General features: G+C 49.7%; 3 protein-coding genes across 4 annotated transcripts; 1 reads left to right on the top strand and 2 right to left on the bottom strand.

Moving 5' to 3' along the window:
- Positions 1–99: 99 nt before the first annotated feature.
- On the bottom strand, positions 100–7711 carry LIME1 (Lck interacting transmembrane adaptor 1). Its single transcript, XM_065850195.2, has 6 exons — positions 6642–7711; positions 2417–2563; positions 1832–1883; positions 1667–1754; positions 1072–1496; positions 100–716 (listed from the first exon to the last, which is right to left on the bottom strand). The coding sequence occupies exons 2-6, from the start codon at positions 2524–2526 to the stop codon at positions 318–320; spliced, it is 1074 nt and encodes a 357-aa protein (XP_065706267.1). The 5' UTR covers positions 2527–2563; positions 6642–7711; the 3' UTR covers positions 100–317.
- Positions 7712–7748: 37 nt separating this feature from the next.
- On the bottom strand, positions 7749–16234 carry ZGPAT (zinc finger CCCH-type and G-patch domain containing). 2 transcript variants are annotated; one of them, XM_071815434.1, is made up of 7 exons: positions 16008–16234; positions 13759–15719; positions 12894–13027; positions 12026–12184; positions 10877–11008; positions 9585–10002; positions 7749–9139 (listed from the first exon to the last, which is right to left on the bottom strand). In XM_071815434.1, exons 2-7 carry the CDS (start codon positions 14400–14402, stop codon positions 9001–9003), a joined length of 1626 nt encoding a protein of 541 aa, XP_071671535.1. In that variant the 5' UTR covers positions 14403–15719; positions 16008–16234; the 3' UTR covers positions 7749–9000. The 2 variants fall into 2 exon arrangements, with proteins under 2 accessions (XP_071671535.1, XP_065706105.1); XM_065850033.2 differs by lacking the exon at positions 16008–16234 and having other exon boundaries at positions 13759–15760.
- Positions 14990–26311, top strand: ARFRP1 (ARF related protein 1). The gene is made up of 8 exons (XM_065849899.2): positions 14990–15096; positions 16429–16528; positions 16913–17000; positions 17463–17545; positions 18063–18144; positions 18643–18713; positions 23815–23915; positions 25436–26311. Exons 2-8 carry the CDS (start codon positions 16436–16438, stop codon positions 25521–25523), a joined length of 606 nt encoding a protein of 201 aa, XP_065705971.1. The 5' UTR covers positions 14990–15096; positions 16429–16435; the 3' UTR covers positions 25524–26311.
- The last annotated feature ends 1486 nt before the right edge of the window (positions 26312–27797 follow it).

Below are 27797 nucleotides of genomic sequence, written 5' to 3'. Positions count from 1 at the left end.
CTCTGAGCTCCTGCACAGCACCAGCACCCAAAAACTGCCCATCTCAGGGCATCCTGGTGTGAACCTGCTGGCACTGGGGACGGGACAAGGACACTTAAGGAAAGTAACATAAAATATATACAAAAAGCACTTACAGTGCCACAGCCACCCCAACGGGCACTGGGCTCATGTGTGCCCGGCGCCAGGGGCTCAACCACTGGGAAAGCTGGTGGGGTGGGACCACCCCAGGGCACGGACCCCGCTCCAGGGGAACCTGTAGTTTGGCAATATAAACTTAAATGGGACCCCCTGGGACACAGACCCCGCTCCAGGGGCTGCTATAGGTTGGTGATATAGACCTCCAGCCCATTGGCTGCTGTCCTGGTGGACGCTCGCTGGGACTCCCCTGCCCAGACATCACCCACACTTTCGTACAGGTTCTCGGGGGCACAGGACTTCCCGGCCTTGTCCCGTTTCGCCGCCTTCTTCCAGTTAACGTCCACGGTCTCATAGTCCGGGTCGGGGCCGCGGCCCTGAGCAGTCCAGGCTCTATCGCTGATGGACTCGTAGCATGGGTCTGGGGGGGCTGCTGGGGACCAGCACCCACCCGCAGCACCCTCCTCCCGCTGAGGGGGTGGCCAGCCAGCCCCCACCTCCCTTGCAGCCCTCGGGGACGACGGGGGGACCTGGGTTTTCTTCTTGGTGGCTTTGCACACTGTCGAGTACATGTCTTCCAGCTGCAAAAAGAGGGTTGGGGTTCAGGGGCAATCCTTGCCCACTGTGGGGTATCCCCATGCCCATTTCCCCCCACGGGTTTCCACAGCCCCCAGCAGGGTTTCAGCAGTGGATTTGCCACTGGGGATCCCATTTCTTGTGTGACTTGGTGAGCCTTTCGCAGGGCACAGAGACCAGCACTGTGGGCATCACTTGCCCTTGGGGTCTCAGCTCCATACTGGTCCCAAAAAGCTCATCTGGAAGTGCAACAGCCTGATTTACACTTCTCCAAACATGGACATCCTGTGCGCCCACATTGTCCCATCCAGCGATTGCAGCACCAGCACCACGCCCATCCCTGCCCCCCCAGAGCCATACCTTCGGCTGGGGGGCATCGCCTGTGCCACCCCAGCACCGAGGGGCTGCAGGAGCTCCTGCCACAGCCCCATCCTGCTCCTCTGCAGGCACCATCTTCTTCACCTTGTGGACACAGGCGTAATCGGCTGCCCCACGCCCAGCACGTGGACAGGATCCCTGGGTGCCAGTGGGCGTGGGGGGAACCGGGGCATCTTCCCCCCCCACTGCCAGGCACTCGTACACAGTGTCAGGCACCGGCTTCCGCAGCGGGGTGAAGAGCAGGTTGGAGTAGGTCTGGTCAGAGGCCGGGGAGGTAACTGGGGACTCGGGGATGGGGATCTCGGGCAGCTCGCGGTGCAGGAGGATGCTGACGCCAGAGCTGTGCGGGGAGCCGGTGGCCGGAGGGGCCATGGGACAGGGGAAATCCAGGCTAGCCGGCCGCTGGGCTGTGGGGAGACGGGGGGACATGGGGGATGCAGCAAGGACCAGCCCTGTGCGGGCACCGCAGCATGGGTGTGCGTGCTGGGATACACTCGCCAGGTGATGTGGGGACTGCAGGTGCCCGCCAAGGGTCACCGGTCCCCACAGGTCCCCCCCCAGCTCAATGGCCACTCACCGCCGTTCCTGCCCTTCACCCGGTACAGCTCGTGCAGCTTTGTGTCTGACTTGCTGAGCGAGCGCAGTTGCGTCTGCCTGAGCAGGGACTGCGGCGGGGGACAAGCATCCTCAGCATTGCTGCCGGCAGCTCCCCAGCTGATCCTGCCCCCCAGCAGGCACTTACCTCGTCCACCAGCTTCACCCCATCCGGAGGGACCTTCTTCTTCCTGCCCTTGCTGCAGGGACAAGCAGAACTGAGCCAAGCTGGGGAATGGACACCCCAGGACCCTGACCTGGCCACAATGGGCATTGCCATGTGCCCCTCGCCAGAGCAGCAGCACCCCCAAACCCACCACCCTGCTCCTATGCCAGCCCTGCAGGAGGGTGGGGGTGGTCTCAATTGCATCCTGCACCCCCTGAGCTGTGCCAGGCACCGCTGACATTGCCCCGGCATCACCCCTGGCATCCCCATCCCTCCCACAGCTGCCCCTGTGAGGCCATGTCCCTGTCCCCAGCTGGGACCATCTCCTTTGGGCACAGGGGGATACTGGGGAGGTCAGGGGTGCAGGATCAGCCCAGGCAGAGTTGTGTTGGGGCTGCAGCTGGAAGTTCGGGACGAGCAGAGCAGCAGATCCCAGCAGTTCCAGCTCAGGACGGGCACATGCAGGGTTCTCCCTGTGCAGTACCCAATGCCACTGAGGGTCCCCAGTGCCAGGAGGGGAAGCAGAGGGGTGGTGGGCAGTACATACTATCTGCAGGCAGCACATACCGTCTGCAGGCAGCGCACAAGGCGCCCAGGTAGACCAGGAGGCCGAGCAGGGCCAGGGCAGCACCAGCGGGGAGGAGGGGGCTCCGTGCCAGCCCCCCACCCCCAGCCATGGGGGAGCCGTGTCCAACACCGCTGCGGGACTGAGCTCTGCAGAGAGAAAACAGGAGTGGGGGTGCAGTGGGGGGCTACTGGGCTCACTATGGCACAAGCTGGAGCTCTGTGGTCCCCAGGGCTTGCTGAGACCCCCACAGCGCAGTCCCTGGGCAGGGAGGCTCTGGGGGGGACGTGCAGCAGGGTCCCATTTTCTGGTCCTCACTGCCCTCCCCAGGGTCACTGTGACAGCTCTGCAGGTCTGTCCCACAGCAGGTGCTCTGCCACCCACAGGGAGAAATTCCCAGTTTTGGTTCCTTTAGAAAAAAAGCAACAACCCAGCAGGACTCATGCTCTCAAGCTGAAACTGAGATGTTGAAAAGAAGATACCCCAGGGGCCCTGAAAACCATCTGGGGACACCCCAAAAGTGCCAGTTTGCTTTCTGGGGACCTCGGGACATTGTCCTGGGCTGTGCGATGGGGGTGGCACTGCTTCCCAGCACCAGCCATGGGGTGGCCCAGATTGGATGGGCAAACAGATGACTCAGCTTCCCGGAAACAGGGTGAGCTTCAGCCTCACAGCCGCCTTCCTCCCTCCTCCTCCTCGCACCCCAGGCTCCGCACCAGGACATGGTCCTGCCAAGGGTCTCGCCCTCTCCCCCTCTGAGCCCCATGGGTTTGGCCCCATCCCCTGTGTCATGAGACCTCCGGAGTCACGGGCGAGAAAATCCCGGGTGGGAGCAACGGCAATGTCATCGCCGCCATCCCCGTTTGCACGGCGATGTCTCGGGGGCCAAGCCCAGCCCTGCAAACCCCACCACTGTAATTTCTGCTCTCACAGGAACGCGGGTCGCTCCCAGCAGCATCCCATCATGATCCAGGATCACAACCAAGCACCAGTTCTGCCACCACAACCCCGGTTCTGCAGCCACTTGGTGCTGTGACAAAGAGCAAAAAATGCCTGACTTTTCAACCGCTTTCCTCTGCCTAAAGCAAAGCCGTGCCTTGCCCAAAGCCAGCCCTCTGCCTGTGCCTTATTCAAGGAAAAAGGTCCCTCCCTGCAAACAGCAGTCACAGCAAGGCCAGAGCAAGCGGCATGGAGGTGCCAGGGAACCCAACACAAAGAGATGACGTTCCCAGCCCGTCAGCATCCCACGCCTTTCCTGGGGGGCTCTGGTGACACCCCACCCCATCATCCTCGTGCCCGCTCAGCCCTCAGCGTGCTGTAAATCCAGAGCAAAACCCGGCCCCACTTCATCTGCACCAGCGTTGAGACGGCGGCTGCTGCTCCCGGCTCTGTGCACGCCCTGCTCCCCAAAAAGGCTGCTGTGCTACTGGAGATTGGCACCAGCATCCGGAAAATGTCAGGGACAAAGGGGGACGCAGGCTGGTCCCAGCCGGGGGGGACAAGCTGAAGAAGCCACAGTAACTGATGCAAATGGGCCAGCAGCAGAGTCCTAAGGCAGGACAGAGCTGGCACCGACATCCCGCAGCACCGAGTGCCGCTTACTCACCTGCTCACATCTCTTAATCCGGGTGACAAAGATGAGCTGAGCTCTGGCGAGGAGCCGCCCTGCCCGGTTGAGCCCCAGGTGCTACAGCAGCCCCAGGGTGAGCAGGGGGTCTGTGCCCATCGGGGCACCTGGCTCCATCTCCTGCACCCCAAAGCAGCAGCTTTGGTGCATCTTTCCCCAATAACCAGCAAGTCCGTGCCCACTTGTCGCACCTTTTTATCCGAGAACTTGCCACAGCTTTGGAAACTTCCCTGTCTGAAGTCTGAGCCCCCGGAGAGCAAGTATTTCAACATGGAAAGTGAGACAGAGAGGTTGTAGGGACTAACCGGGCTGGACAGACTGGCTGAGATCAGAGCTGGGAAGGGAAGGCTGTTTCCTCTCCAAAGATGTTTTAATTAGACAACAACTGCTTTTCTGTCTGCGCACACATTAATTACACAGACTACTTGCAACACGGGCTGTTGCTTTAGCCGGTCCTCGCTGAACTCGTTCAGCTCATTAGCGTGATGGGATCGTGGGGTGCAGAGGTGGCTGTTTGGGGCAGAACCGAGCAGCTCGGGGGTCCAGCAGACAGAGCTCTGATGGGGTGTGACAGCTGCGAGACGGCGTCATGTTGGAGTCAAACTGAGCTTTCAGAGCACCGAGGCAGGAGCACATGGGGCAGCTCATCCCACAGCGTGTGGATTTTCCACCCCTGAATTTTTAAGACTGAAGAATGGAGGGACTTCTCTATTAATATAGAGAAATTCTTCTGACCTACTTTCCTGCAGGGGGTATGGGGCTGCTCCTGGGTTTTTGACGTGTATGAATTCCCAGTGCAGCTCTGTTTGGCTCAGCAGCTGCTGGGAGAAGCTGCTCTGGGGACAAGTTGATTCTCTCAGAATTACCAATTTGAGAGGAAAACCCAGCACCTGAAGCCACTCGGGCAAGCTGGGGCTATCTGCAAGGGAAAGCGTCCAATGGACCTTCTGACAGGTACACCTGCCTTTCCTGCCAATAAAGTCATCAATCTGCTGGCCATAGGTTCTTCTCTGGGGCAGGAGACTCGGCAGACAGCATTTTGTAACATGTCGCCCTGCAAACCAAGGCGGCTTTGAGGATGAGAGCGTGTGACACCCACAGCCCCAGGAGGGGACAACTCCCCGTCGCGACACCAGCATGGGCGCGACAAACACAGCTGGTTTGTGACTCCTACAAAAGGCACAAGTTTTCTCAGCTGGGTTTGATGAGAACAAGATTAAATCCAGTGTAAAATGGAGCGCTGCTGCCAGCGCCCGGGCCCTGATTAATCTACCCAGATAAAACCACACACGGAGAAGAGTCTGTGAAACTACTGAAAGTGTATTTGCAAGCTGATTTCCACCAGCGATTGTGAGCACGGCTGCAGCAAACGCAGCTCGGGTACCCTGGGGAATTGCACCAAAAGAAGCCCCAAGAAGCAGAAGTGGAGCTTTTTTTCTTTTCAAAGTGATGAAAAGCAAAAGCCCCGTAACAGTCAGTTAACAGCACCGAATCCGCCCCACACCATGGGATGCAATTAGTACATTTTAAGAGCATTTCAAACATGGAGCAGGCACAAGACCTCACCCACTTGACTCACATTTCTACAGCAGGAGAGACAGATTTCATCACCAAACTCCTCGGGAAGCGTTTTGTTTAGAAAGAAACAACTGTATTTCTGAACACCAGACTCAAACGTCACAAAAGCGGGACACACGCTTCTAGTGACAGTCCTGATGGCCACTCGTATGCTGGACTGGTTTCTGAGAAAATATAATTTTAAAGCCTTAAGGCGATGGACCCGCCTGTTCACACCATTGTGGCTTTGGTCGAGGCCGAAATAGTTTCAGCTTTTTTTTTCCTTCCCGCCCTTTCACGACAGCTGGAAATGCACTTGCTGGGGCAGAGAAATGCCCTTGTCAGCCAAAAAAGAGCTTTTCGGCAGAGCGCATGGGCAGCAGGACAGCGGCCCATTGGGACCCCGGTGCTGCCAGCACGGGCAGCCAGGTTCCAATATCCAGGACGGGGGGTTTGAGAAGATGCACGTCTTCTCCACAATCACCTGCCTGCCATAGTGGGTTTCTTGCCACGAATTCAGCACTTCTACATCATTTCAGGTTTACAGAAGACAAGTGTTTCAACAGCCACGCTCTCTCAAGCCTCCTCACCTGCAGCCAGGAGTGCTGCAGCTCCCCAAGGGCTGTTCCACATGCAAACAAAAAACCTACTCCCCCTCCCACAAGACAACTGGAAATCTTTCTGTTGAAAAAACAACGCTCTGCACCTCCGAACTCGGCAATTCATTCACCAGGAAAGTAACCAGTTCCCACTCAGCCTCTAGATTCAAGCAATGGGTCCCCAGCAGCGTTGCCAGGATCAAGCACCTTTTCTTCCTTTTTCAGCCCAGATGCCTCCAGAGCAACAAAGCATTAAACGGCACAAATCTGGCGGCCGACATTTAACGTGGCCGATGCTTCCCCACGGCAGCGCAGGAATCCTGCCTGCCCAGCCGCAACAGCATTTCCAACAACGCTGCCATTTCTATATAGATCCAGGCGTTTAAAGTATTTTTTCATCCCCTGGTTTAGTCGCAGACACCCAAGTTTGCCACCACCACTTACTTTGCAGAAGCTCAAAAGCTGATGAGCACGAAGAACTGGAATCCAATCATGTCTCTTCCTTGCCAACCAACCTGGAGAATTCCGTTGCCTTTACCCGCAGAGCGATTCCTCGTCAGGAGTTCCCAAACATTTCAAACATCCCGATCCGAGCTCTCCCGCTCCTCTTCAGCAGAGGGCTCAGCAGCCGCCGTGCAGCGCACACCGCAGCTCGCTTCCTGCAGACGTGGTTGCTGCACCCAGCACATCTGGGTTCCTCCCCGCCCGGGCTGCTGCCGCTGCCTCTGCGGCACCCGGCCCGGCAGAGCGGCCCCCGCTCCCCGCCCGGCTGGTTTGAGTGCTGGTTCTCTGCCCACAGGGGATATAAAGGAAGAACGGGTTGCCACGTACCATCATTACCTTGCAAATGAACGACACCTTACAAAGAGGGAGGGAAAAAATAAAAACCAGCTTTATTCACCAGGGATGTGAACTGTCCTGGGCGGGAGGCAGGAGCCATTCGGATCAGGGTCTGACAAGTGAGGCTGTGGAAATCCCAAGGAAGGGTCAATATACGACTTTGCCAAGGCACAGGGCTAATACACCCAATTCTTACAGAGACAATGATGTTAAACAGTCAGAAAACAAACCAAACCAAGACAGCGAGCGCCTGTGCTAAGCCGGGCACACGAATCCTCGTCAGCACTCGAGTGCGGGGAACACAGTCACCTGCACGGAAAGGACACTGGGCTGGTTAACCCTACAGTTAAGCCCAGTGTGTGGAGAACACAAATTAGAACAATTAAGATAGTGCGGTTAATTTAGTTACAACCCAACGGATGCTGAAGCGCTCGAGGCAGCTCACAGCACCTCTCACATCCACACTGAGCCACGAGGGCTTTCCAGGACTCACTCCAACAGCTTTCCTGCAGACGTTCATCTTGTTCACTTTTCCCGCCGCTCTGGGTTTGCTGAGGTGTGTCTGCAGCCATGCGAAATCCCACATGACATGAACAACTCTGATCGCATCTTCTTTCACCTCTTCTGGTGAGTTTGGCAGCCTGACCCTACGAGGAGGCGCAGCCCAGGCCAACGGCTTTTTTAATCTGTTCCTAAGAAACTTCTAAAAAGCGGCACCAGAGGAGCAAAACTTTCATTAGAAAAATGACTCACAGAATAAAAGGAAATTGATTTCTTAGATAAAGAAAAATATGTGTCTTTAAGATACTGGCATGAAATTGCAAACGATTTTTTCTTTTTAAAAAGTACCTACAATACACAAGTCCAACCAGAACCAGAGTCTGACGAAACCACCACCTCCTCTGGGGCAAGGACTGGCTGCCACCAACGCAGAATTTACCCTCAGGGAGAAGCCATCCCTCCTGGCCAAGGACTGTCCCACCGCAAGGAACGGCACTTGCTGCTGCCAGCAAAGCCTGGATTTCTGCAGGGAGGGACTGCACACACAGACCCCAGCTCTGCACCCATCGGAGGCAACTCTCACCTGCATCTGCGTCCTGAGGATTTTGAATCAAAGGACCTGTGTTCAGTGAGCCACCCAGGGCAGAAACACTCGCATAACGATGGCAAAAATGACCAGGTTCCCTGTGCGGTTGCTCCTGGCCAGGAGGTTTGAGAATCTGCTACTCTGCTTATTCCCCCACCTTTGGCACTCACAGCATCGCGCAGCTTCCCATACCAACAAGCTGGGCTTCAGCACATCCTGGGGATGCTCTGACAGTCAAAGTGAGGAAATCGGATGCTTGAGGCCGCTTACACCCACCTCCACGCTGCCCGTTTTCTGCCTATTTTAGGGCTACAAGGAACCGCTCCCCCAAAAAATGGAGTTCTCAGATAAACCCCACAGCAAAAACAGAAGGCAGAGAGCACCTGAAGCAATTTGCCTTTGTTGTTTTTACCCAGCATGAGCCTTTTCTGCTTCGTTGAGATGTGCTGGAGACTCTGCCTCACCTGCAATGGCAGTTGGTGGCAAACACAAGCCACAGGTGCCGGCAGGATGTGAGGCACTGGGAGCCCCCCAGCTAGTTTGTAACACTGGTGGTACCACCCGAGTAGCTACGTGCTCAGGATGGAGGTGCCACAGCAGCGGTAACACAGGGAAGAAGTGTGCGAGAGAGCAGAGAATCCTATTTCTTGGAGCTGGTCCTTCCACAAGGCCCACGCTCACTGAACACTTTCAGGCTGGGTGGCTGTGTGCTCCTCCCCGCAGAGCTCAGAACCACCTCCTTTTAGAAACTGCTGCTTTTCAGCCCAGTTTTCAGGCTGGGCAGCCTGAGGCACCCAGAGGAGCAGGATGTCTCAGCCAGGCTCCAAGGCCACAGCTACATGGACCATCCTCGTGGTCAAACGCTTTCCTCAGAGATCAGAACTCCGTCATCTTCTTGTGCGTGTCAGCTTTCTCCTGCTCCCGCTGCAGACTGGCCTCCTGCGCCTGCAGCTGCCCCAGCTGCTTGTGTGCATTCGCCAGCTTCTCCTCCAGCCGAGCTGCAGCAACGCTGTGTCTGGAAGCAAAAAGCACCACAGCAACGTCATCGTGCATGGTTGAGATCAAAGGCTTGTCGGCATCTCAGGAAGGTTTGCCCTTTCCTGTGGGATCAGTGCAAGCGATCTCCTGAAAGCCAGGAGGAACTTGATGCTCAGCACAACCTGGGTGAGAAAATGCCCTGCTGGGATGCTCGACAGCAGCGCTGCAGAGACAGGTAAACAAGGGTTCCAGAACCTTCCCTCAGAGAGCTCCTCTCTTCGCCACAGCCTCAATTCCAGTCAATGGACCCCAGATATGTCAGCCAGGGTCCACGCTGGTCCGCAGCATTTGCTAAGGTCTCTCTCCTTCTTTCCCCTTCCATCTCATCCAGATATGTTCCAATTGTTCCTCTTCCCCCTGATTTCAAGCCCACCCCCTCCCAGAAGCTCATCCTGCAGCCCCCAAGAAGAATGTTTTCCTACCGTCCAAAGTTGCGTTCCAGGGCCTGCTGGATCCCTATGATATCCCTCTGCGTTTGTTCGATCTTCTCCGCTGTCTGGAGGAGGCGGACGCTCAGGGCCTTCCTGCTGCTCTTGCTGGCGCGGTAGATCTCTTTGCTGCTCCTCACAGGCAGTGCTGTCCCTCCAGCCTTCTCCCCAGCGCTCTTCCCTCGCAGTTTCTCATTCAAAAAGTCAAACACGTTGCGGGGAGGCTTACGGCCACCTGCAGGGGACCGTCCGGAGCCGTTTCCCTTTGCTCGGCGTTTCCCCGATTTGCCTGGCTCCAGCTTCCCCAGTTTCTTCTTCTGCAGCACCTCAGCGCACTGGTCGAGGGATTTCCCTCGAGGAAGCACCACGGCCTGCACCGGCTCCACTCGGCCGTCGCAATTCTTCCCTAACCCTGAGAGACAGCACGCAATTACCACAAGCGAGGACATCCCCTCTGGGGTCACCTCCCACCACAAGCTCACGCTGACAGTCACAAGCTCACAACAAAACGGCTTTTGAGGTCCAAAAGGCTGTAACCACCACCCCAGTCGAGGGGAACAGCAGAGGCCCCAGCACAGTGGATGCGGGTGCTGGGACAGGAACCTTCCAGAGCAGAAGATCTGGGATGAAAAGCCTGAAGCCATCTGTCAGGCCGGTTTCTGTGAAACCAGGCTCAGCCTCACATTCTCAGCTTCTCGAGCCAGGTTCTTCTTAAAACTGGTTTGGTTCCTCTGGGAGAACCCAAGACAAATGCAGTTGGCCTCCCACAGCCCCCAAGGCTCTGTACAACTTGAGCAGTGAGAAGCTGGTTCAGCAGGCTTTGAAGTCTGCATCTAGAGCCAGGATATGCTTTGACACAGACATCAGAAGCTTTAGAGATCAGTTCCCTTCTACCTGAAGCCTTTGAACATCTCAAAGGAGAGTTCTCATGGCTTTAATCATGAACTTGACCACGGTTCCAAATGCCTCCAGTACTACCAGACAGGGCCTGGTGCACACATATGCCCATACTTCGATTAAGCAGCTATTCCTTCATAGAGTCATTTTGGTTGTAAGAGACCCTCAAGATCATCAAGTCCAACCATAAACCTTCACTCTTTCAATCACTTCCAGGCAAGTGAGATCCATCACACAGCTTGAGCCTTATCAAACAGGCTCTTCAGCAAATAAAAGGTTTAGCTTCCTCTAAAAATCTCCATTTCCTTAACCAGCTGCAGGGTCCATCACCAGATGGAGGTGACAAGGCAGCTAGGCCCTCATACCACCAGGTCACCTTCTCCCCTTACCTTTCCCAAACTCGTATCCCATTCGAACGAGGAGTTTGGAGCCGATACCGCGAGTATGGGCTTCCCAGCCCCCGAAAGAGGAGCTGCACGGGGGGGTCCATTCCCCGTTCTCTGGAACTCCCGAATCTATCACTGTGGCACAGAAGAGAAGAACCAGTGAAACACAGAAACAAAGCTGCTACATAAAACCTTCATCTGGGGCACCCACAGAGCATGAACACTCCACATGAGGCAGAACAATATGTGTCCCCCACCCTAAAATCCTTCAGCAGCTCCTCCACCCATCCTTGGCTCCACTGAGCTGTCACCTTTTACAAAGACTGCACAGTGAGTTGCACAGTGAGAGACTTCCCTTGATTTAATGCACATTCCACGTCCTAGTTCCAGTCAGAATCATCCAGAAGTTTTTACAGTTCCTTTTCTTTCTTCTCGGATGGTCACACAGACCAACATGTGTCATCAGCGTAAAGTCTGGCACTGTGGCAGGCAGGATTTATGTGCTTCCAGCTCATGTCTCTGGTATGAGGCTCCTCTAGGCCACCGTACTAATTTTGTGTTATTAGAATCCAATGATCTCTATTAGGTTAAATTAAAGAGCTCTAGGACACAACTTTGTCCCTGTGACGTAACTGTGGCACTAGCACAGGGACAGTGTTGTTTGTGCCAAAGAAGTCACCAGGGCTCTGTGTCACCTTTCAGTAGTGAAACAGGGCACAGTGGTTCCTGTGACCCCATCAAGGCCCAAATGCTCACAGTTCCTGGGGTCTCACACTCTTGTGAAGCTACATGTTGCTCCTGGAGACGAGGAAATCTCCCAACTCATTCATTAGCTCAGTCAGTCACATAAGAAACTGCCTCAGAGCTTGGAACTTGGCTCTAAAACATCACGCCCTCTTCTTGCTTGAGTTGGGTGTTCCATGGAAACCTCCAACCTTCATCAGCCCGGTAATTTGCATAAAACAAATATTTTCGTTTGCAATTGCAACACAAGAGCTAATTACCATTCTCCATCTTTCAGGAAGACACACAGAGCTGAGCTGCTCTTCAATCAGGGGTGAGACACTCACAGTGAAAGCCCCAGGAGGGCAACTCAGTAGGTCCCAGACCCGGATCACAAGTTGCGTTCGCTCACACCATCCCCACTCTCACCTTTAGCGTAACCCGAATCATCGACGCTGTCCTCATCAGACTCGGCAGACTCAGCACCGTCGTCGCTGCGCAGCGGGGGAATGATGCTGTCTCCTTCCACCACGGCTTCCTTGAGCAGCAGGGAATCAAACTTCACCGTGTAGTAACCACTGTCGATGTCTATGGAAGGACAAGCGAGGATGAGAGCTCCAGTAAGGCTCCAGTAAGGTTCCAGTATGCAACCAGTCAAGGGCTTTCTAAAGCTGAGTTTGCTCCAGTGCAATTGACAGGAGAGAGGGGAAAGGCCCAAGGAATGTGTGTTTTAAAAACTTCTGGTTCTATTTTGTGCTTTAGATTTCTGTCTGGGAGGGAAACGCACCCACTGCAATGAAAACCTATTTCCACAATGCCTGTGTTGACACTTAGAGGTTGATTTCTAAAAATGAAGTTAAGACTTGTTCCTCTCTGACCTAAGAATAGTCAAAGAAAGACAAGAGATTAAACCCTCACTCTCCAGGACAAAGGGAAGGCTGTACCAGCAGTCACCTCCCCACCTTTTGTTTAAAAAAGAGCAGATTATTGCGATCCTAACCTAATATGTATGTGAATTCCTGCAACACCTGCCTCTTCCCTATCAGTGCAGTTAATGTTGCCACTTCCTTTCCATGTTCCTGCTCTTCCATCTCCTTTTTGTCAAACACTCTCCTATTTCCCAGCCTATTCTCTTCCCAAGCCCAAGGAAAATCAGAGCATTTTCTCAGCTACATCAAGATTTTCAGTTTAGGGATGCAGTTACATAGTCAACGTTTTTAAAACAAAAATAGTTGAGCTTTATATTCACTTCACTGTCCTCCCAGAATCCCGGAAAAGCGCACCCGGCACAACTCACCGGTTATTTTTGCCGTGTACCAGATCCCGTCGCTGTGCTTGGCCAGGCAGGCTGAGCCCACGCCCAGCGCGCTCAGGTCGGGCTCCTGGAACGGCTGAAGTTCCTCCACAGCGACCACCTGGCCGTGCGAAAACCTGCCGGGGGAGGCGGGAGAGGAGTTATCTCCTTTGAATAAAAAGTTTTAAATAAAAATTCCTTCTCTCCTTAAAGGAAATGCCAACAAGTTGTCAGCAGTGGTGAATCTTCACCAGTAATTATGGAAGTTTTACTGTATTTTCATCACACAAGTTATTAATTTTTAATCTTAAACGTATTAGTTAAGCCATGTAACAAAGTACGCATCCCACTGCAGAAAATTAAGCTTTCCTTGCCAGTGACACATCCAGTAAAAAGTCTCACAGATCCTTTGAGATAAACCAGATTGTACAGACACGCAGGTCCCTGGTCCAACCTCCTGCCCCAAGTGAAACCACCTTCAAATACTGATCCAGTTGCTCAAGGGCTTTATCTAGTGAAGTTCTAAAGATCTTCGAAGATTGAGACTCTACAACCTCTGTGCAACCGGAATGTGTGCGCTATTGACAGAGGAGCTTTGCTGGTTTATTTTAAAATAGTAATTAATTTAGTAATTCAACTGATTATGTAAAACTGCTCTAACTTTCCCCATGGGTTTTTCCATTTAATCTACATAAAAGAGCCAAACCACCACCACCACTTCCCACAACATGTTCTAAAAACATAAAGGCAAAATGTCATTTGGTACAAAGGCCAAACACGGCACTTTCAGAGGAGCTTTATCCCTTTGAATGAGGCTTTTATCTACAGGACAGCCACAAGCCCCCTCCCACCCGTGTTTCTCTTTTACCGACAGTTCTCTTTAAATCTGCACTTGTCATCCAGGAAGAAAGGACACGGCTTGAGAGACTTGTGAGTGGGGTAGAGATACAGCACTCGGACCCCCGCGCTGCCGTCCTCCAGCTCCTCCATCCCCACGATCATGGCGTTATGGTACTCCAGGGTCCCCCACGAACTGTAGTAAGGGGCTTTCACCTTCATTCCGCCCAGTTCCTCCTCCTCCTCCTCTCTGTCAGGATCCTCCTCCTCTTCATTGTACTTTGACTCACATTTGTCATCAGTTTCATCATCATCTTTTTTAGATATCACATCGTTATTAGCAGAAGGTTTCTCATCAGTTCCCAGCTCAGCAATCGCTTCCTTAAAAGCCGCATATTCCTCATCTTGGGCAGAACTGTCTGGGGTGGTGCCCGACTCCAGACCTGCTAGGGAGGAGGAGGAGGCATTTGGATCTAAAGTAGCCAGGAGTCTGCTCTTTTTAACAGACACCAGGCTGGACTCGGTCAGTTCTATCAGCTGCTTTAAATCCTCCTGCAACTGAATCAAGTCCGACTGCTGCGAGGGGTCCAGGCCAGCCCCCAGCGCCAGCTCCACCTGCTGCAACTGCGCGTTGTAGGTCTGGATGGCGGCTTCCAGGCTCTCTTCATCCATCATGGGCAAAACAAAGGGCTGTTCAACTGCGTCCTGCCCGGGAACTCAGAACACATTCAAAGTGTTTACTTAAGACGAGCACCTTTTTGGACAACTAGCCCTTGTCCGCAGGAGCTACCATCTACCCCGCCGTCCCGCTACTTCCCTCGGGAGAGACCAGGCGATGCTCCTGCAGCGAACAGGCGGCGAAAGGCGATGGGAGAGAACGGGGAGAGGCCGGGCCGGGCCGGGCCCTGCCCTCCCCAGCCACGGCGCCCGCTCGAATCCCCCGGGCCCACACACGGCACCACTCCTCCCTCAGCCCAGGCACTCACGGCGCGATCCTTCCACCTCGGGGCCAGCAGTAAACTCCCTACCCGTCCCTGCCTCAGCCACCCTGCTCAACCCTCAGCTCCCCCTTCTCTAGTGTGCCGCCGCCATGACACCCCATCAACTTCCGGCTTCCCGCACTCCCGCTTCCGGCTTCTCCAGCCAACGCGTTACGCTACTTCGGCAGCGAGACTCCCCACCCCTACTGCGCCTGCGCAGGCGTGATCTCCTTGCGCTGAGCATCCTGGGACTTGTAGTCCATTGGCCCTGCCCGCCGCGCCCCCGCGGCGGCACCGGAACTACGTTTCCCAGAGCGCCGCGCGAGGGGCGGCCGGTGCGGCCGGGGAGCGGCGAGGCGCTGGGTGACGGGAGGTGTCTCCGGTTCCTGGTGAGGAATCGCGGGTTGCGGGTTCTGTCCACCGCTTTCCGCGCTCGGGAGACGGCAGGGGCCGCGGCGGGGCCCGTAGGGCACGGCTGGGCTTGGGTTGGGCCTGCGAGGCGCCGCGGGCCCGGGACGTGGCTCTAGGCCGTGAGGGGAAATGGCGCTGAGGGCCGGTTTCCCTGTCAGGCTGTGGCAGGGAACGGAATGAGGGGTCCCGGTTCCAGGGGAGCGGACCGGCGGTTGAGCACGCCTGGGGTCACTTGCCGGCCCGAAACGGGAGCGGACTGGGGGATTTGTCCCCAGCCCACGGCCTCGGAGCCTCCCGGGGGCGGCGTGGGGCTGCGGCCCCTAAGGGCCGGGGTGCGAGGTCCCGTCCCCGGTACCTGTGCCCTGAGCTGCCCTGTCCTCACTCCCGCTGTTCTCCAACCTCAGGAACCGCTTGCTTCTGGTCTGGAACATTTTTTTTGTTTTTTCTTCCCTTCAGGCAATGTTATTTGACTTCCAAGGGGGTGTTTCGCCTTGAGGTTCCCTGTGTCTGTATTTAAACAGAAGTGTTGTGGCAATGTTCTGTGAGTCAGCTGGGGGACTTGGTACCGATGCTTCCTGCATCCCAGCAAATCTTCTCTGCCCTGTTTGTGCAAATCCAACAATAAAAAGCACGTCAGCTTCTGCGGTTGTTGGTGTCGCTTTGTCTTACACTTTTGGCTTGTTAACTTACCTGCCATGTCTTCATGGCATTTTAAGATGACAAAAGACTTGCGTGGTGGATACCCTAACAGAAGACTGTTGCTAGATCAGGCTTAAATTAGGATAGTTTGGAGTGTTTGTGCCCCTTTAGGATGTGCTGCACTCAGTTCAACCGTTAAAGATCCCACGATACTGTCAAATGGGTCAGGAACAAGGAGGAGAGGACTGACCTGTACAATCTTGCCCAAAATAGCCATTCTGAGTATTTGTGTGAAGTTGGCTTCATTTTCTGTGCATCTAACATGCCACAACAGGCATCCAAGCTCTTCTTTAGATCTCCTGTAAGCCCCAGAGCAGACAGGGTCGTTTTCAAATGCGGGTTGAGTTTGTGGTGGACGCTTCGTGCAGGAACCAGAGGTTAAGCTCTTTGGAAGATAATCCCTCCCTTGTATGCATTTGAAAATTTGATCTTGAGCTATTTACATGATCCCTCTTATATCTGTGATTTGTCCTTGGATTGCCTAAGTGTGAGAGTTACTGATAAAAGAACAACGTCACTTATTTATCTGGCATTGGGAAAAACTTGTGTTGTGCAATGAGAGGCTTTTGGAAATGACCTGTTTGTTAATGATTTCCTGGTACTTGTTGCAGGAGCAGGATGTATACTCTGCTGTCTGGGCTCTATAAATACATGTTCCAGAGGGATGAGTACTGCATCTTGATCCTTGGCTTGGACAATGCTGGTAAAACCGTAAGTGCTGTTTATTGCCAGTTGCGTAGAGGACACACTCAATTCTAAACACCCTACAGAGAGAAAAACTTCCAAAGGGTCAACCTTTCTTTGGCTGTATTGGGAGTTAGTTTAGTGATGTCACACCAAAGAATCAACTTTTCCCGTGTAGTTAAATTTAGCAGAAGCTTTCAGGGATGGAGCCAAGGCTTGGGTAATCCCATAATCGCCTGTGAGCCCTTCTTTCCTTGCTAAAATAAGGAACAAGAAGTGTGGTTTGTTTTCAAGGTTTGGGTAGAATCTCTTGGAGCGAAATTTTGCAGACATGAAAAGGCTGGTTTGGGTTAGGATTGCCCCAGTCACTAAAATATTCAAGAGTAAATACTTTTTCTTGTTCCTTTTCAGACCTTCCTTGAACAAACTAAAACTCGATTTAACAAGAACTACAAAGGGATGAGTTTGTCCAAAATCACAACCACTGTAGGCTTAAACAGTAAGTAAATCTGATTGGGATTTTTTTCAGCTTTCCTGCAGTTAGACAGCAGATGGTTCTTGTTTGAAATATTCAAGAATTGACAGAGGTAAAATACTTCCTAGAAGTAGAAATCATATCTCCCAACTCCCCGTGTCTCTTTGTAAGAGAATAAAATTAGTTTTCTTAGCTTATAATGAAAAAAACCACAAAGTCTTGAAAAACCATGTGTCCCATTTCAGTGCTGTGTTCAGAGGTTATGCTAAATTTCACCGGCGTTCATTCATTGGCCTGATTCTGATATTATTGCACTGACACAACTGATAGTAGTGGTCACTTCTGTTGTTGAAGGTAGCCACTGCGTGTGATTTGTTCCTCTAGAAAACTCTCGTACCCCAGATTTGTTAGGGGAGTGTGCAGGTGTTTGTGCTTTAACAAACACCCTTAGTTTTCAGGGGGTTGTCTTTTCTTCGTTCTCTGTAGTTGGTACTATTGACGTTGGCAAAGCTCGGCTGATGTTCTGGGATCTTGGTGGGCAGGAGGAGCTGCAGTCTCTCTGGGACAAGGTTGGAGATGTATTTTTTTTTCTTTTAGAAATGTTTTTGTCTCTTTTACAATCGAAGCAGTGTGATAATTTAGAGATTTTACAGGTTTACTGGTAACCCCAGTGTTTAGCATCAGTGCTTTTCCAGAGATTCAACTATATCTGTGCAAGATTAGCAAAGATAATGCTTAATATTTGCGTTGTTGTTTATAGACAGCAATTACCAACCCGTATCTGAAGGTTGTGCCAATAGAGAGAAGCTTTTTGCAGGGACAGAGCAGCTTTTTCCACTGTTGCATGCAATAGGCCTGCAAACAGAACAGCCAATGCTTTGTGTGCCACCGCTCTCCTCAGACATAGACTGTGGAAACCGCTGGCTCTAACTGGTTGATCTCTTCCATGTGTATCAAAGTTTTACTCAATATAAAAAAAAAAAACAAACAAACAAACAAAAAAAAAAACACCAAAAAAAAAACAACAGGAAGAGGAACAAATGGTCCTAGCGGACAGATACACTGATATCTGTGGTTTCCTTTCAGTATTACGCTGAATCTCATGGGGTGATCTATGTTATTGACTCCACTGACGAGGAGAGGCTCTCAGAATCTAAAAGAGCTTTTGGTGAGTCTGTTGTGTTTTACCTGTCTGGGGTTTTTGTGATATTTCGTGGCACAATTCCCTCACTACTGTTGTGTCTGTTCCTGTGTCCTTGAAGGAAGCTGAGTGGCCTCTTGATGATACATCTGTTGTGCTTTTATGCTTTTTTGTTGGAATCTGTCGTCCTGTCTGAGACACAGGACTCACTTTTGTTGCCTAAAATGGCCCTGAATCTATTTTTGTGCTTATGCTAATTATTTTGGGATTTTTATTCCCTGTTCTTTACTTATCACCTTGTTAATTCTTAGTAACATACTCGTTGATCAAAATAATGTTTGGAGTTTGATCTGGAAAAAATTCTGTGAAGAAAATAGACCTAAGAGGTTGTATCAAATGAAACTGTAATGCAAGAAGGAGCCTCTTGCTTCATCAGTGTGTCTAGGTAGTCTGTGTCAGGCATTTGCACAACTTTATCATCCAGAACTGGCTGAACCTCTCTGCTTTTGTTCCTGTGCTTTCTAGAGAAGATGATCACCAGCGAGGCTCTGGAGGGCGTTCCCATTCTGGTGTTAGCCAACAAGCAGGATGTAGAGGTAAGATTATCACAGGTTTAGTTCTTAAGTGAGCAAATAACCCTCGGAAAGGTGAGCTCTGCGTTCGCGTTATATTTGTTTCACGTTCCTGGAGTGATCGTGTGACACTTTCCCACTGCTGAAAATATTTGCTTTCAGTTTAGTTTTATTTTTTTCCTTTCTCCTCCAACCCTTTTCCAGTGGCCTAAGTGAACTTACTACATGTGCATCCATCTCAGCTGCTCTGAACTTTTATGTAAGCAGAACAGACTATGTAGCTATCGTGGGTCTTGTTTGTACCGTGACTTGGTATCTTGATCTGTTTTTTGCTGTTTATTCAGAAAAAAAAACCCAAAAATCTGAAAACCGTTTAGTGCACTTTGTTTATGCTGCCCTGCTGTTACCTGGGAAGAGCACAATTGTGTGTGAAGCAATATCTTCCTTTTCCCATAACAAGGTCTGTTCAGTGAAATGTTCTGTTTGTCCTAGAGTATTCCATAAATGACAGTGATGCATGGCAAGGGAAATGTTTTCTTTATAGTATAATTTGAATTCTTTCTAGCATATCTAGAACTGCAAAGCTCTTTGTTTTGTGTTTGACAAGTTCGTGAGAATGAGAGGATGACTGTTTGGGCGCATCCAGGGCAGTCCTCATCTCCCCCGGCCTGGAAAAAAGGGAAGACAGTCCCTAAAGTGGTTGTGGCATTTTCCACATTTTCCTTCTTTCCACGCATTGTACCTGGAATTCCGGTGCTGCAGTTGGGGTGATTAATCTCTAGATGGAGCCAGAGACATTCAGTAGAATCTGGAGTCCCAGCCTTGACAGCTGTGCACTGGATTTCTTTCAAAGTACGCAGAGACTTCCCAGCTGCTTCCCCTCGACTTTACACCCTGCTCAGTGAGTTTACTTGTGGGAAATACTTCAGACTTCCATAGAAATCACTTTGGCCTTAAAGAAGGATTTGGTTACGCTTCAGTGTACAATACAACAGATTCTTTGGGATGATTGTAAGATTATCTAGTCATAGAAATAAAATAAATCTGGTTCCACTTAAAGATCAGCACGAGATCAAGGGACAGGACTCTCAATTCATGGTCCTGACTTTGCTGTGAACTCTGGTATGTGGGGAAATTGACTGTCTTCTTGCTGTGGAATCCAGAATATGAACTCTCCTCTTTCCGTGCAACACTGCAGCTGTACAGCAGGGAGCAGTCTGCACTCCGCTGGTAGAATTGGGGATTAAACTGTGTGAGGTGTCCTGGAAAGGTGTTCCAGTTTTCCTTGTGGCTGTATCTGCAGGTTTTGTTACGAGCACACTGCAAAGTCCGGCTCTTGTGGCACCCTTGCCAGACTAAAGATGAATAGTTGAACAAGTGAGCTTCTTTCTAAGGCTGGAAAGACGTATTTGGAACAGGCTTTCAAGATAAAAATTACAACTGACTCCTTGCTCCTTCTGAGGGTCCGTGACCAGCCCCCAGGCTCAGTGCCTCTGTGCAGCCTTAGAACTGGCAAGAGATTAACAGAACTATATGGACTGGAGGGATTTTTAAGAAATGCCTAAATTCTATATTTAAAGGTCAATTTCTAAAGCATGATTTTGGATACAGGCAAAGAGACATCAATGCTATTAACAAAACATTAAGGGGACTATAGCTTGTTTTTCATTAATTATTCAAGGGCACTTACACAAGGTTTAGAAAACTAGAAGGCCTGTTTCTCTGCCACCGATCTAGCAGAATTGAAGACCTCTGGAAGAAAACTAAATGTTACAGGTTTATCATTGGTAGAGGTTTTTCTGCTCTGGATCTCCAGACATATCCTTGTCATGGAGAATTCTCCCCGGCATCCCTCTGTCGTTGATGTGGATGATGATACGGGAGGGTACGTGGTATGTTAACCTTGCTGGGATGTGCGGTTGAAACTGATTCCATCTTTAGAGGCCAGCACAACACTTGTTGTGAAATATATCGTAAGTCCTACATCTGACATAGATTTTTAAAGTTTACCATTCCTCACAATAAGCTAACAAAAGGTCTGACTCAATGTCTGAAATGTCTGAAGTTGCATGAAATGTAGGAATTTCTTGGCCCTGATGCTAAATTCCTTGTAGAAAAGAATTCTGCTGTTAATAGGCACTGCTACCTTCAGATAAGTTGCGTGCACTCAGTGCTGCCAAGCTCGAGCGGTGTTTGCCTGTATCGGGAGAAGAAATACAGTCATAGACTGCAAAATACCAATTCTAATATTGTGACAATACTGTATGTGATTTTTTTTTTTTTTACCAGGAGAATGCTCTGTGTTTAGCAGGGACTTCCAAACTGGATGACTTTTTAATAATTAAATGACTGCATCACATGTGTGTTGTGAGAGGGAGTTTGTTTTGAGTTTTTTTAAAGGAACTATTGCTGTGTAGGGGAATTAAATGTCTAATATCTAATTATAGACATGAATTATAGACATTAAATTTGGGTAATGCTGTTCTGAGCCCTTCATAAAAGGAATTTGGTTGTGCAGGCAGATCATTTCTCCCTAGGTTATGCCTTGAAGACCCTTCATGCAAAGATGGCTTAGATGCATTCTGGTGGGGAAGCTGAGATAGAAAAATGATTCGTCAAGTTGTGTGAGTTTCCTCTGAAACGTAAGGTAGATAATATCACTCCAGAAAGGTCATCTGTGGCTTTTATTATTGTAATTGCACACTGTTTATGTGATCACAAGTCCAGCTTCCCTAGTTTGCTCTTAGTTATGTGGTTTCGGTTGAGAAACAAAACACATCTATAAACAAATATTTTATAATGCAGACAGGGAGGTGGAGAAGAGGGAACTTGGAAGCCGCAGCTGACATTTTCTGCTGAGCGTGCGAGGCTCGGACGCTCCCCAGTCGAAGTGCTGGGTAATCTGCCTCGTCTGCGGCTGTAGGACAGGACTTCCAGCCAACGGCTTCGCCTTCAGCTCTGAAACAAGGATTCTCTGAACTGATAATTCAGTGATGCTGTCCCCTCTACTGGTCACTGAACTCTATCCCCAGGGGAAAGAGATGTTCCCCGAAATGGGGATTTAACCTTCCTCCTGCCAAGTCTCATATACTGAAAAAGAGTAATGACATGAAAAATAGCTCAGATTACTGGCATGCAGCTCTTCCTCCTCCACAGTTGTTGGGTGATAGACCTGTCTAGTGCTTTGGCTTAAACCAAGAGGCAGCTGGACCTGCCTTTCTTACTTGGCAGTGGACGTCATACCAAAACTAAAGGAGCATCTTTTACAAACTTGTAGAGAATTACTGTTTGGTAGTAATCTCTTGCCCATCTTCCAGACCTACTGGTCTGAATTCCAGCTCCCAAGGTCAATCTGACTCCCTCTAAAGTTAGTGTTTGATTTTTTTTAAATGTATTTAACTATTTTTCCTGTGGATGACAGCTGATCTTTGTGAATTTCAGTCTCTTCATTTGGCAGAAATCCTGAAGTAAGTTGTTAGGGTTCTGGTTCAATGAAGTAAGTAACATTCCTCGATACAGTTTCCAGCTCATTGATTGAAACTGCGAGTTGGAAATGCAGCTTAGGTCATAAGAAAGTACATTAATCAAAAGTTGCACAACTAACGGGTTCAAGGCCCTTCACAGTAGGAAATCACAAGTCTGGATTCAAGGGCACCGGTTGAATTGGGTGTCATTAAACTCCTCTCAAGCTGTTTCCTGAGAAACTGTCTTATTTATAAGCACTGAAATCTGCTTATTTGTCACATTGTCATCCCCACAGTAGTTTCCTGTATTTAATTTCTCCAGAACCAGTATTTTGCAAAAGGGATAGCTGGTGTAATTATTTTCCATCTTTCTGCTAAGTTAGGGTCCAGACTTGTACAAGACTGAATTCCTGTTTGCATGTAGTCTGTTCTTTCAGAGTGAACATCCTCTTGGACTAATCCTCGAGACTCACAGGGGTCCAATTTGGAATTTGAGTAAACATGTGCTCAAAATACATATCTGAGCCTCATTGAAGGCCCAAAATATCTTTGCAGAGAGAGGAAGAAAGCTCAGCTTGCGGCCACTTAAATGGTTTGTCTGAGGTTTCTGAAGAAAAAGCAAGCACCGAGATGAAAGGTTTTAAAGGCTGGTGATTTTTCTTGTACCTGTCTCCTGTGTTCAGGGAGGAAGATGCAAGTCCAGACCTCGGTAGGGCAGGTTTGCTTTTGTTGTGTTTGTAACTGTATGAAGTTTTTCTGGTGACACTGTGATTTATATCAGGAAAGTAATCCACTGGTTTATTGTGGGGTTTGTGCATTTGTGTATTTTAAAGCCACTTCCCAGCAATCTCTGAGCAGCCTTACAGGAGAACAAGACCTGATGGTGATCAAGAGCAAACTGGCACCAGGCACCAGAAAATGTGCTGCGTTCAGTGCCGTCAGCATTTTCTCCTGCATGCAAAATGCAAACCAACAGAGTAGCTGTGCCTTTGATGTCAAGAAATGTGCTGAGAACTGGGGAAAAATCTCATCCAAGCCGTTTTCTGAAAGTGCATGTGGAGGGAGACGTGACCTGGGCCATTGGCAAAGGCTCAGCGACAGGATGGGGCCTGCCCAGGACTCGGGCAGGTGCAGCCTTTCAAAAGGCTTTGCAAACAGATGCACTTTTGTGGTGTCCTCGTGGACAGACTCGCGTGTGACAATGGGGCAGGTTGGACAGAGGATCCCGAGAGCACACAGGTTGTGCTGGTTTTCATGACTCTGCTTAGAAGTGTACATCTTGAGGGGCAGGGAGGGTTGGGAGTGTGCATGTACTGCCTGAACACAGCCTTCTCTTCTCTTCTCTTCTCTTCTCTTCTCTTCTCTTCTCTTCTCTTCTCTTCTCTTCTCTTCTCTTCTCTTCTCTTCTCTTCTCTTCTCTTCTCTTCTCTTCTCTCTTTCTCTTCTTCCTCTTCTCCTCTTCTCAGTGGAAAAAGAATATCTTCTTTGTTTTGGAACATAAAGAAGTTAATTTGCTGTGTGAGTGGGTGAGGGGGTTTAACCTAACAGCGCTGTGCCATCCGCACTGATTTGGAAGGGGGAATGTGGGAGGATTCCTTTTGGAATAACGTCACCATCTCTTGTTGCACAGACCACAAGCTCTTTTTTGGTTTCCCTTGCAGACTTGTCTGTCAATACCTGACATCAAGACAGCGTTTAGTGACTGCATTAACAAAATTGGGAAGAGAGACTGCCTGACACAGGCCTGCTCAGCTCTTACTGGGTGAGTACAAGGAGGGATGGTGTTTTGGTGAACTGTCAGCTGCAGAGCAGCGCTGTAGGATTTAATAGCCCCTGGAAAGAGCTGCGCTTCCCTCCCAGCAGCGACAGATCCTTGTTTGTGAACGTTGGGCTTGCACTGGGTCAGGAACTTCATCTGTAAATCCTGCCTATGGAACATGATAAAACTGTACTGCTGGCTGAGAGCACATGGAGCTGTTGATTCTTGTGCTTTGTCATCCCTTCTCCTTACACAATGATCTTTGCAGTCCTTGGTTTGCTGTAGCTCCTGGCTTTTATGTAAGAAGTCAGTTGAAAATACAGCTGTTTGTGCCACTGCCAGAGAAATGAGTACCGTTCCATTGATGGAGGCGTAATTATGCTCTTGCTTTCTTAATTTTTTGGTGTACAGACGAGCTTTGTTATGTAGATAATATAACAATCTCCAAGAGTGTTCTTCCACTGGAGATGCCTGTAGTTTGAGATAAAATTACTAGAACAGACCAAAATCTGGGAGACTATGATGCACACAGCTGCACGCCATGGCCTTGACCAACCCACGCGATTCTTGTTATCTTTGATCACTATTGCACACCGAGTCTTGCAAAAATTTGGCTGTGCTTTCAGTTCTTTGAGTGGAAGGTGCTGTTTGGCCTAAGTCAAAAGTACCGTTCCAGACAGCTGGAACTACTCCTGCCTGAGTTACTGCCTGTACGCAATCCAGAGCTTGGAGATTTCTCCTTTTCTATGTAACAAGAAAGCTGTGTTGTTTTACAAGCTACTGCAAAGGATAAAAACAGCTTCTTAAACCAGGAGAAAAATCTCTGGTGTCCGCATTGCTAAGAATCAAATGCCCTTAAGCAGCTGAGTGGTCACAACAACAATTGTTAACCACTGACTGGAAGAGAAGTGTTAGATAATAATCTTATGAAATGCAACCTTTTCATTTGTTGTGGGTTTTGTACAAACACTTCTAGGTTTGAACTGTGAGGAATTCCCTTTCAAAATTTCAGTTTGAGTTTGCATTTAAAAAAACCCTAAGTAAATAGTGGAAGTCCTGGTTGGGACGCCGTGCAGAGCGGTGAGTCGGTGACTCGCGTGGCAGCCCCGGTGCAGCTGATTGCAGAAAGTCGGAGCCAGGATTGGAAGATCTGATACAAGTAGCCTGAGGCTACCGAGGCAGAGTAACCTCAGACCAGCTGACTGTTGAGTATTCTGATGCTTGCTCAGCCCAAGGTTTCCACAGAGTTGATGACTAACCAAATTGGATGGAAACTTGTACAGACACCAAAAAAATAAAGGATGGAGTTTACATACAGAGTTAAAAGAAATCAGATTCCTGTTATTTGTGTGTATGAGAAACTAGCGTAGTAATGCCAATAAACAGGGTTGGGGCGGAACCCTTCACCTGCTCCTGTAGGGTCTCAGTTAGGGACTACATGTGCCGTGGTTTTGTTCTTAGTTGTTTCGTAGAGTTTGTTTTTATATTTTTATTAATCTTGTCTACTTATCTTATTTCCTTAGCAAAGGAGTGAACGAGGGAATTGAATGGATGGTGAAGTGTGTGGTGAGGAATATTCACCGGCCCCCAAGAAAGAAGGACATTACGTAAGAAATTCCAAACCAGCCAAGGAAGAGACAGTCATTTCCACACGGTTTTGTGTCCTCTTTAAAGAAGGTGGTCCACTGGATTCCTGTTACACCCGATTCTTTCCTGAATTTGGAGGCAAACGTTCTCTTTCTGCGTCTAAAAAACCTGAGCAAAGGATTCCAAGTGGGTGGGGGGGTGGGAGTCTCTTACATTAAGTATTAAGCTGCTGGTCTGAGAACATAGACCCAGTGGCAGTCTACACTTTGCAGATGCCAAGGACTTAATTTTCTACTGTATTACTTTGTGATTCTTGATTAATTAGTCTAACAGGCTAGAGGCCAGTGATGTGAAGGAGCTCCGCAAGGAACCGTGTAGGTGAATGTGAGAGAGGAAGGAAAGCCTGGGGACGGTTGTCCCTTCTGACAGAAGGCACCTTGCTGCTCCAGCCCCATGGTTGCTGTGGGTGGTGTTACTGGCCCTGTTATGCTGCTGTTTGTATAATGGGGAGAGGCAGTGTTGATTATCACTTGATTTTCGGTCAGCACGTTGATTTGTAACTTTTACCTGTGGTAAATGCAGATATTGAAGCCAGCAGCTGCGCAGTGGTGCAGAGTTGGAGGTGGGTATATGAACTGCAGAAGCACTGCCTTGCTCTGACTGCCAGTCTCTTGTGCGTTCTCATTAATTGTAAGAATAATTGGTATCTTCTGTAACTGGAATGAATTGAGGCCCTCTGTGTGATCTCTAGGCTGAAAGCTGAGCCTCAAGGCAGGGAAAAATCAGTATGCAATAAAGCTTCCTACTTTGAACTTCTCTTGCTGAAACAACTCATGTTCAGAAATAGTGCTACGCAGCTCTTTGTTTTTTTGAAAAGTGAGAAAGAACAGAAAGGCACCTCTCAAAGTCATACAGTGCTCACTTCTTATGTAGCCTACCCAACCAGTAATTCTGCTGACATATCACTAACATTTCTCCAAATATCTCTTTTTTTTGCGTGTATTTTGCAGTGGTTTGGCAGTGAACGTTGCTCTTTGCATGTTGTAGTTACTGGTGACTGTTCTGTGCTGTTCGCTCACGTAACTAAGATAACATTATCCAAGCTCTATTTGAGCAAATTAGACAGTGTTTGTTTAAAGATGTTATTTGGCATCTATCAAAGAACTGCTAAATTTTCTGCATGCAACTCATGACAAATTTATTTTTTCTTTTATGAGGGAACGTAATTGATTCCCTCACATCTGGTCAAAGTGTGAGGGCAGCTGGACTGTGTCATTAGGAACATGAAGTCCATGGAAATAATTGCATGCTGGAGAGGGGAATCTTATTTCTTAGTAACACTAGGGTAGGAGAAGGCGAAACAAACTGTCAGGTAAGATGTCAAATATTTTCCAAGTCCTTGCTGCTGTCAGAACAAGTGTTATGACACTGTACCCGAGTTTGAATTTGAGTGGTGCCGGTGTCAGCACCATATACCTGAAGAACTAAACTGCACTAGATCTAACGCAGACACCAGAGATCACACAAGGCTCCATCTCAGGTTTGTTACACGCCCTGTGGGTGCAGAGGGTCCCTCCAAGATCACTCACCTTTCTCTAGGTGCTGCATAGGGCTGAGGGTTTCAAGTGTACAAAAGTGTTGGATGCCCAGTGGAAATGTCTCTCACTTGGCCATCTCTGAGAGTCCGAGTGTTTTCAAGGTACCTCTGGGCTTGTTTTTTCTTTCAGTTGGCAGGGTTGGTGCTTAACAATCAAACTGAAGTTGTAAAACATTTACTGGTGGACAACAATGCCTTATTGAAAGACAACACTTCTGTCAAGTAACTTGAAATGTCTGTTTAATGGGACACCAGGGGTTTTCCAAGTTTTCCACATGTTTTTCTCAGATCTCTCCCTCTTCACTAGGAAACCAGGGAGAGGAAAAAACAGTTGAGCTTGGGGCCGTAGCTGTTGTCACAAGTTTCTGGACACAAAGACTGCTTTGTGGCACATACCAGCAGGAGGTCTTAAATGAAATGAAATGTTTTGACTTCAGTCAGAATTCCAAGTTCTCGAGAGTGGCAAAGTCCTCCACTCAAAAAGATGCATCAGCCGTCTTTACATAATTATGAGCATCCTCTGATGTCCACAAAAAATCAGGGAGGATTACTCTGAAACTGGTAATGAAAAGTTTTACGTCATTCAAAGTTAGCTTGAGAGCAGTAACAGCAGCTACGTGACGGGGCAGACAGATGCAGCTGCTTGGCTGCCAAAACCTGTTTAGGAAAGAGCATCAGTCAGATTTTCCGGCATTACAGAT

Source organism: Patagioenas fasciata, chromosome 16 (genome assembly GCF_037038585.1).
Source record: "Patagioenas fasciata isolate bPatFas1 chromosome 16, bPatFas1.hap1, whole genome shotgun sequence".
Taxonomy (NCBI): Eukaryota; Metazoa; Chordata; class Aves; order Columbiformes; family Columbidae; genus Patagioenas; species Patagioenas fasciata.
This window is presented reverse-complemented; position numbering and strand designations above follow the sequence as displayed.

Coding starts and splice junctions, on each gene's coding strand:
- LIME1 (XM_065850195.2), bottom strand. CDS start 2,526: ATGGCTGGGGGTGGGGGGCTGGCACGGAGCCCCCTCCTCCCCGCTGGT. Junction 1,755..1,831: donor GGGTGAAGCTGGTGGACGAG/GTAAGTGCCTGC, acceptor CCCCCGCCGCAG/TCCCTGCTCAGGCAGACGCA. Junction 1,497..1,666: donor GGTGAAGGGCAGGAACGGCG/GTGAGTGGCCAT, acceptor GTCTCCCCACAG/CCCAGCGGCCGGCTAGCCTG.
- ZGPAT (XM_071815434.1), bottom strand. CDS start 14,402: ATGATGGATGAAGAGAGCCTGGAAGCCGCCATCCAGACCTACAACGCG. Junction 13,028..13,758: donor AGATTTAAAGAGAACTGTCG/GTAAAAGAGAAA, acceptor CTCCCCCGGCAG/GTTTTCGCACGGCCAGGTGG. Junction 10,003..10,876: donor GGGATACGAGTTTGGGAAAG/GTAAGGGGAGAA, acceptor GCTGTCTCTCAG/GGTTAGGGAAGAATTGCGAC.
- ARFRP1 (XM_065849899.2), top strand. CDS start 16,436: ATGTATACTCTGCTGTCTGGGCTCTATAAATACATGTTCCAGAGGGAT. Junction 16,529..16,912: donor TGGACAATGCTGGTAAAACC/GTAAGTGCTGTT, acceptor GTTCCTTTTCAG/ACCTTCCTTGAACAAACTAA. Junction 23,916..25,435: donor GCCTGCTCAGCTCTTACTGG/GTGAGTACAAGG, acceptor TTATTTCCTTAG/CAAAGGAGTGAACGAGGGAA.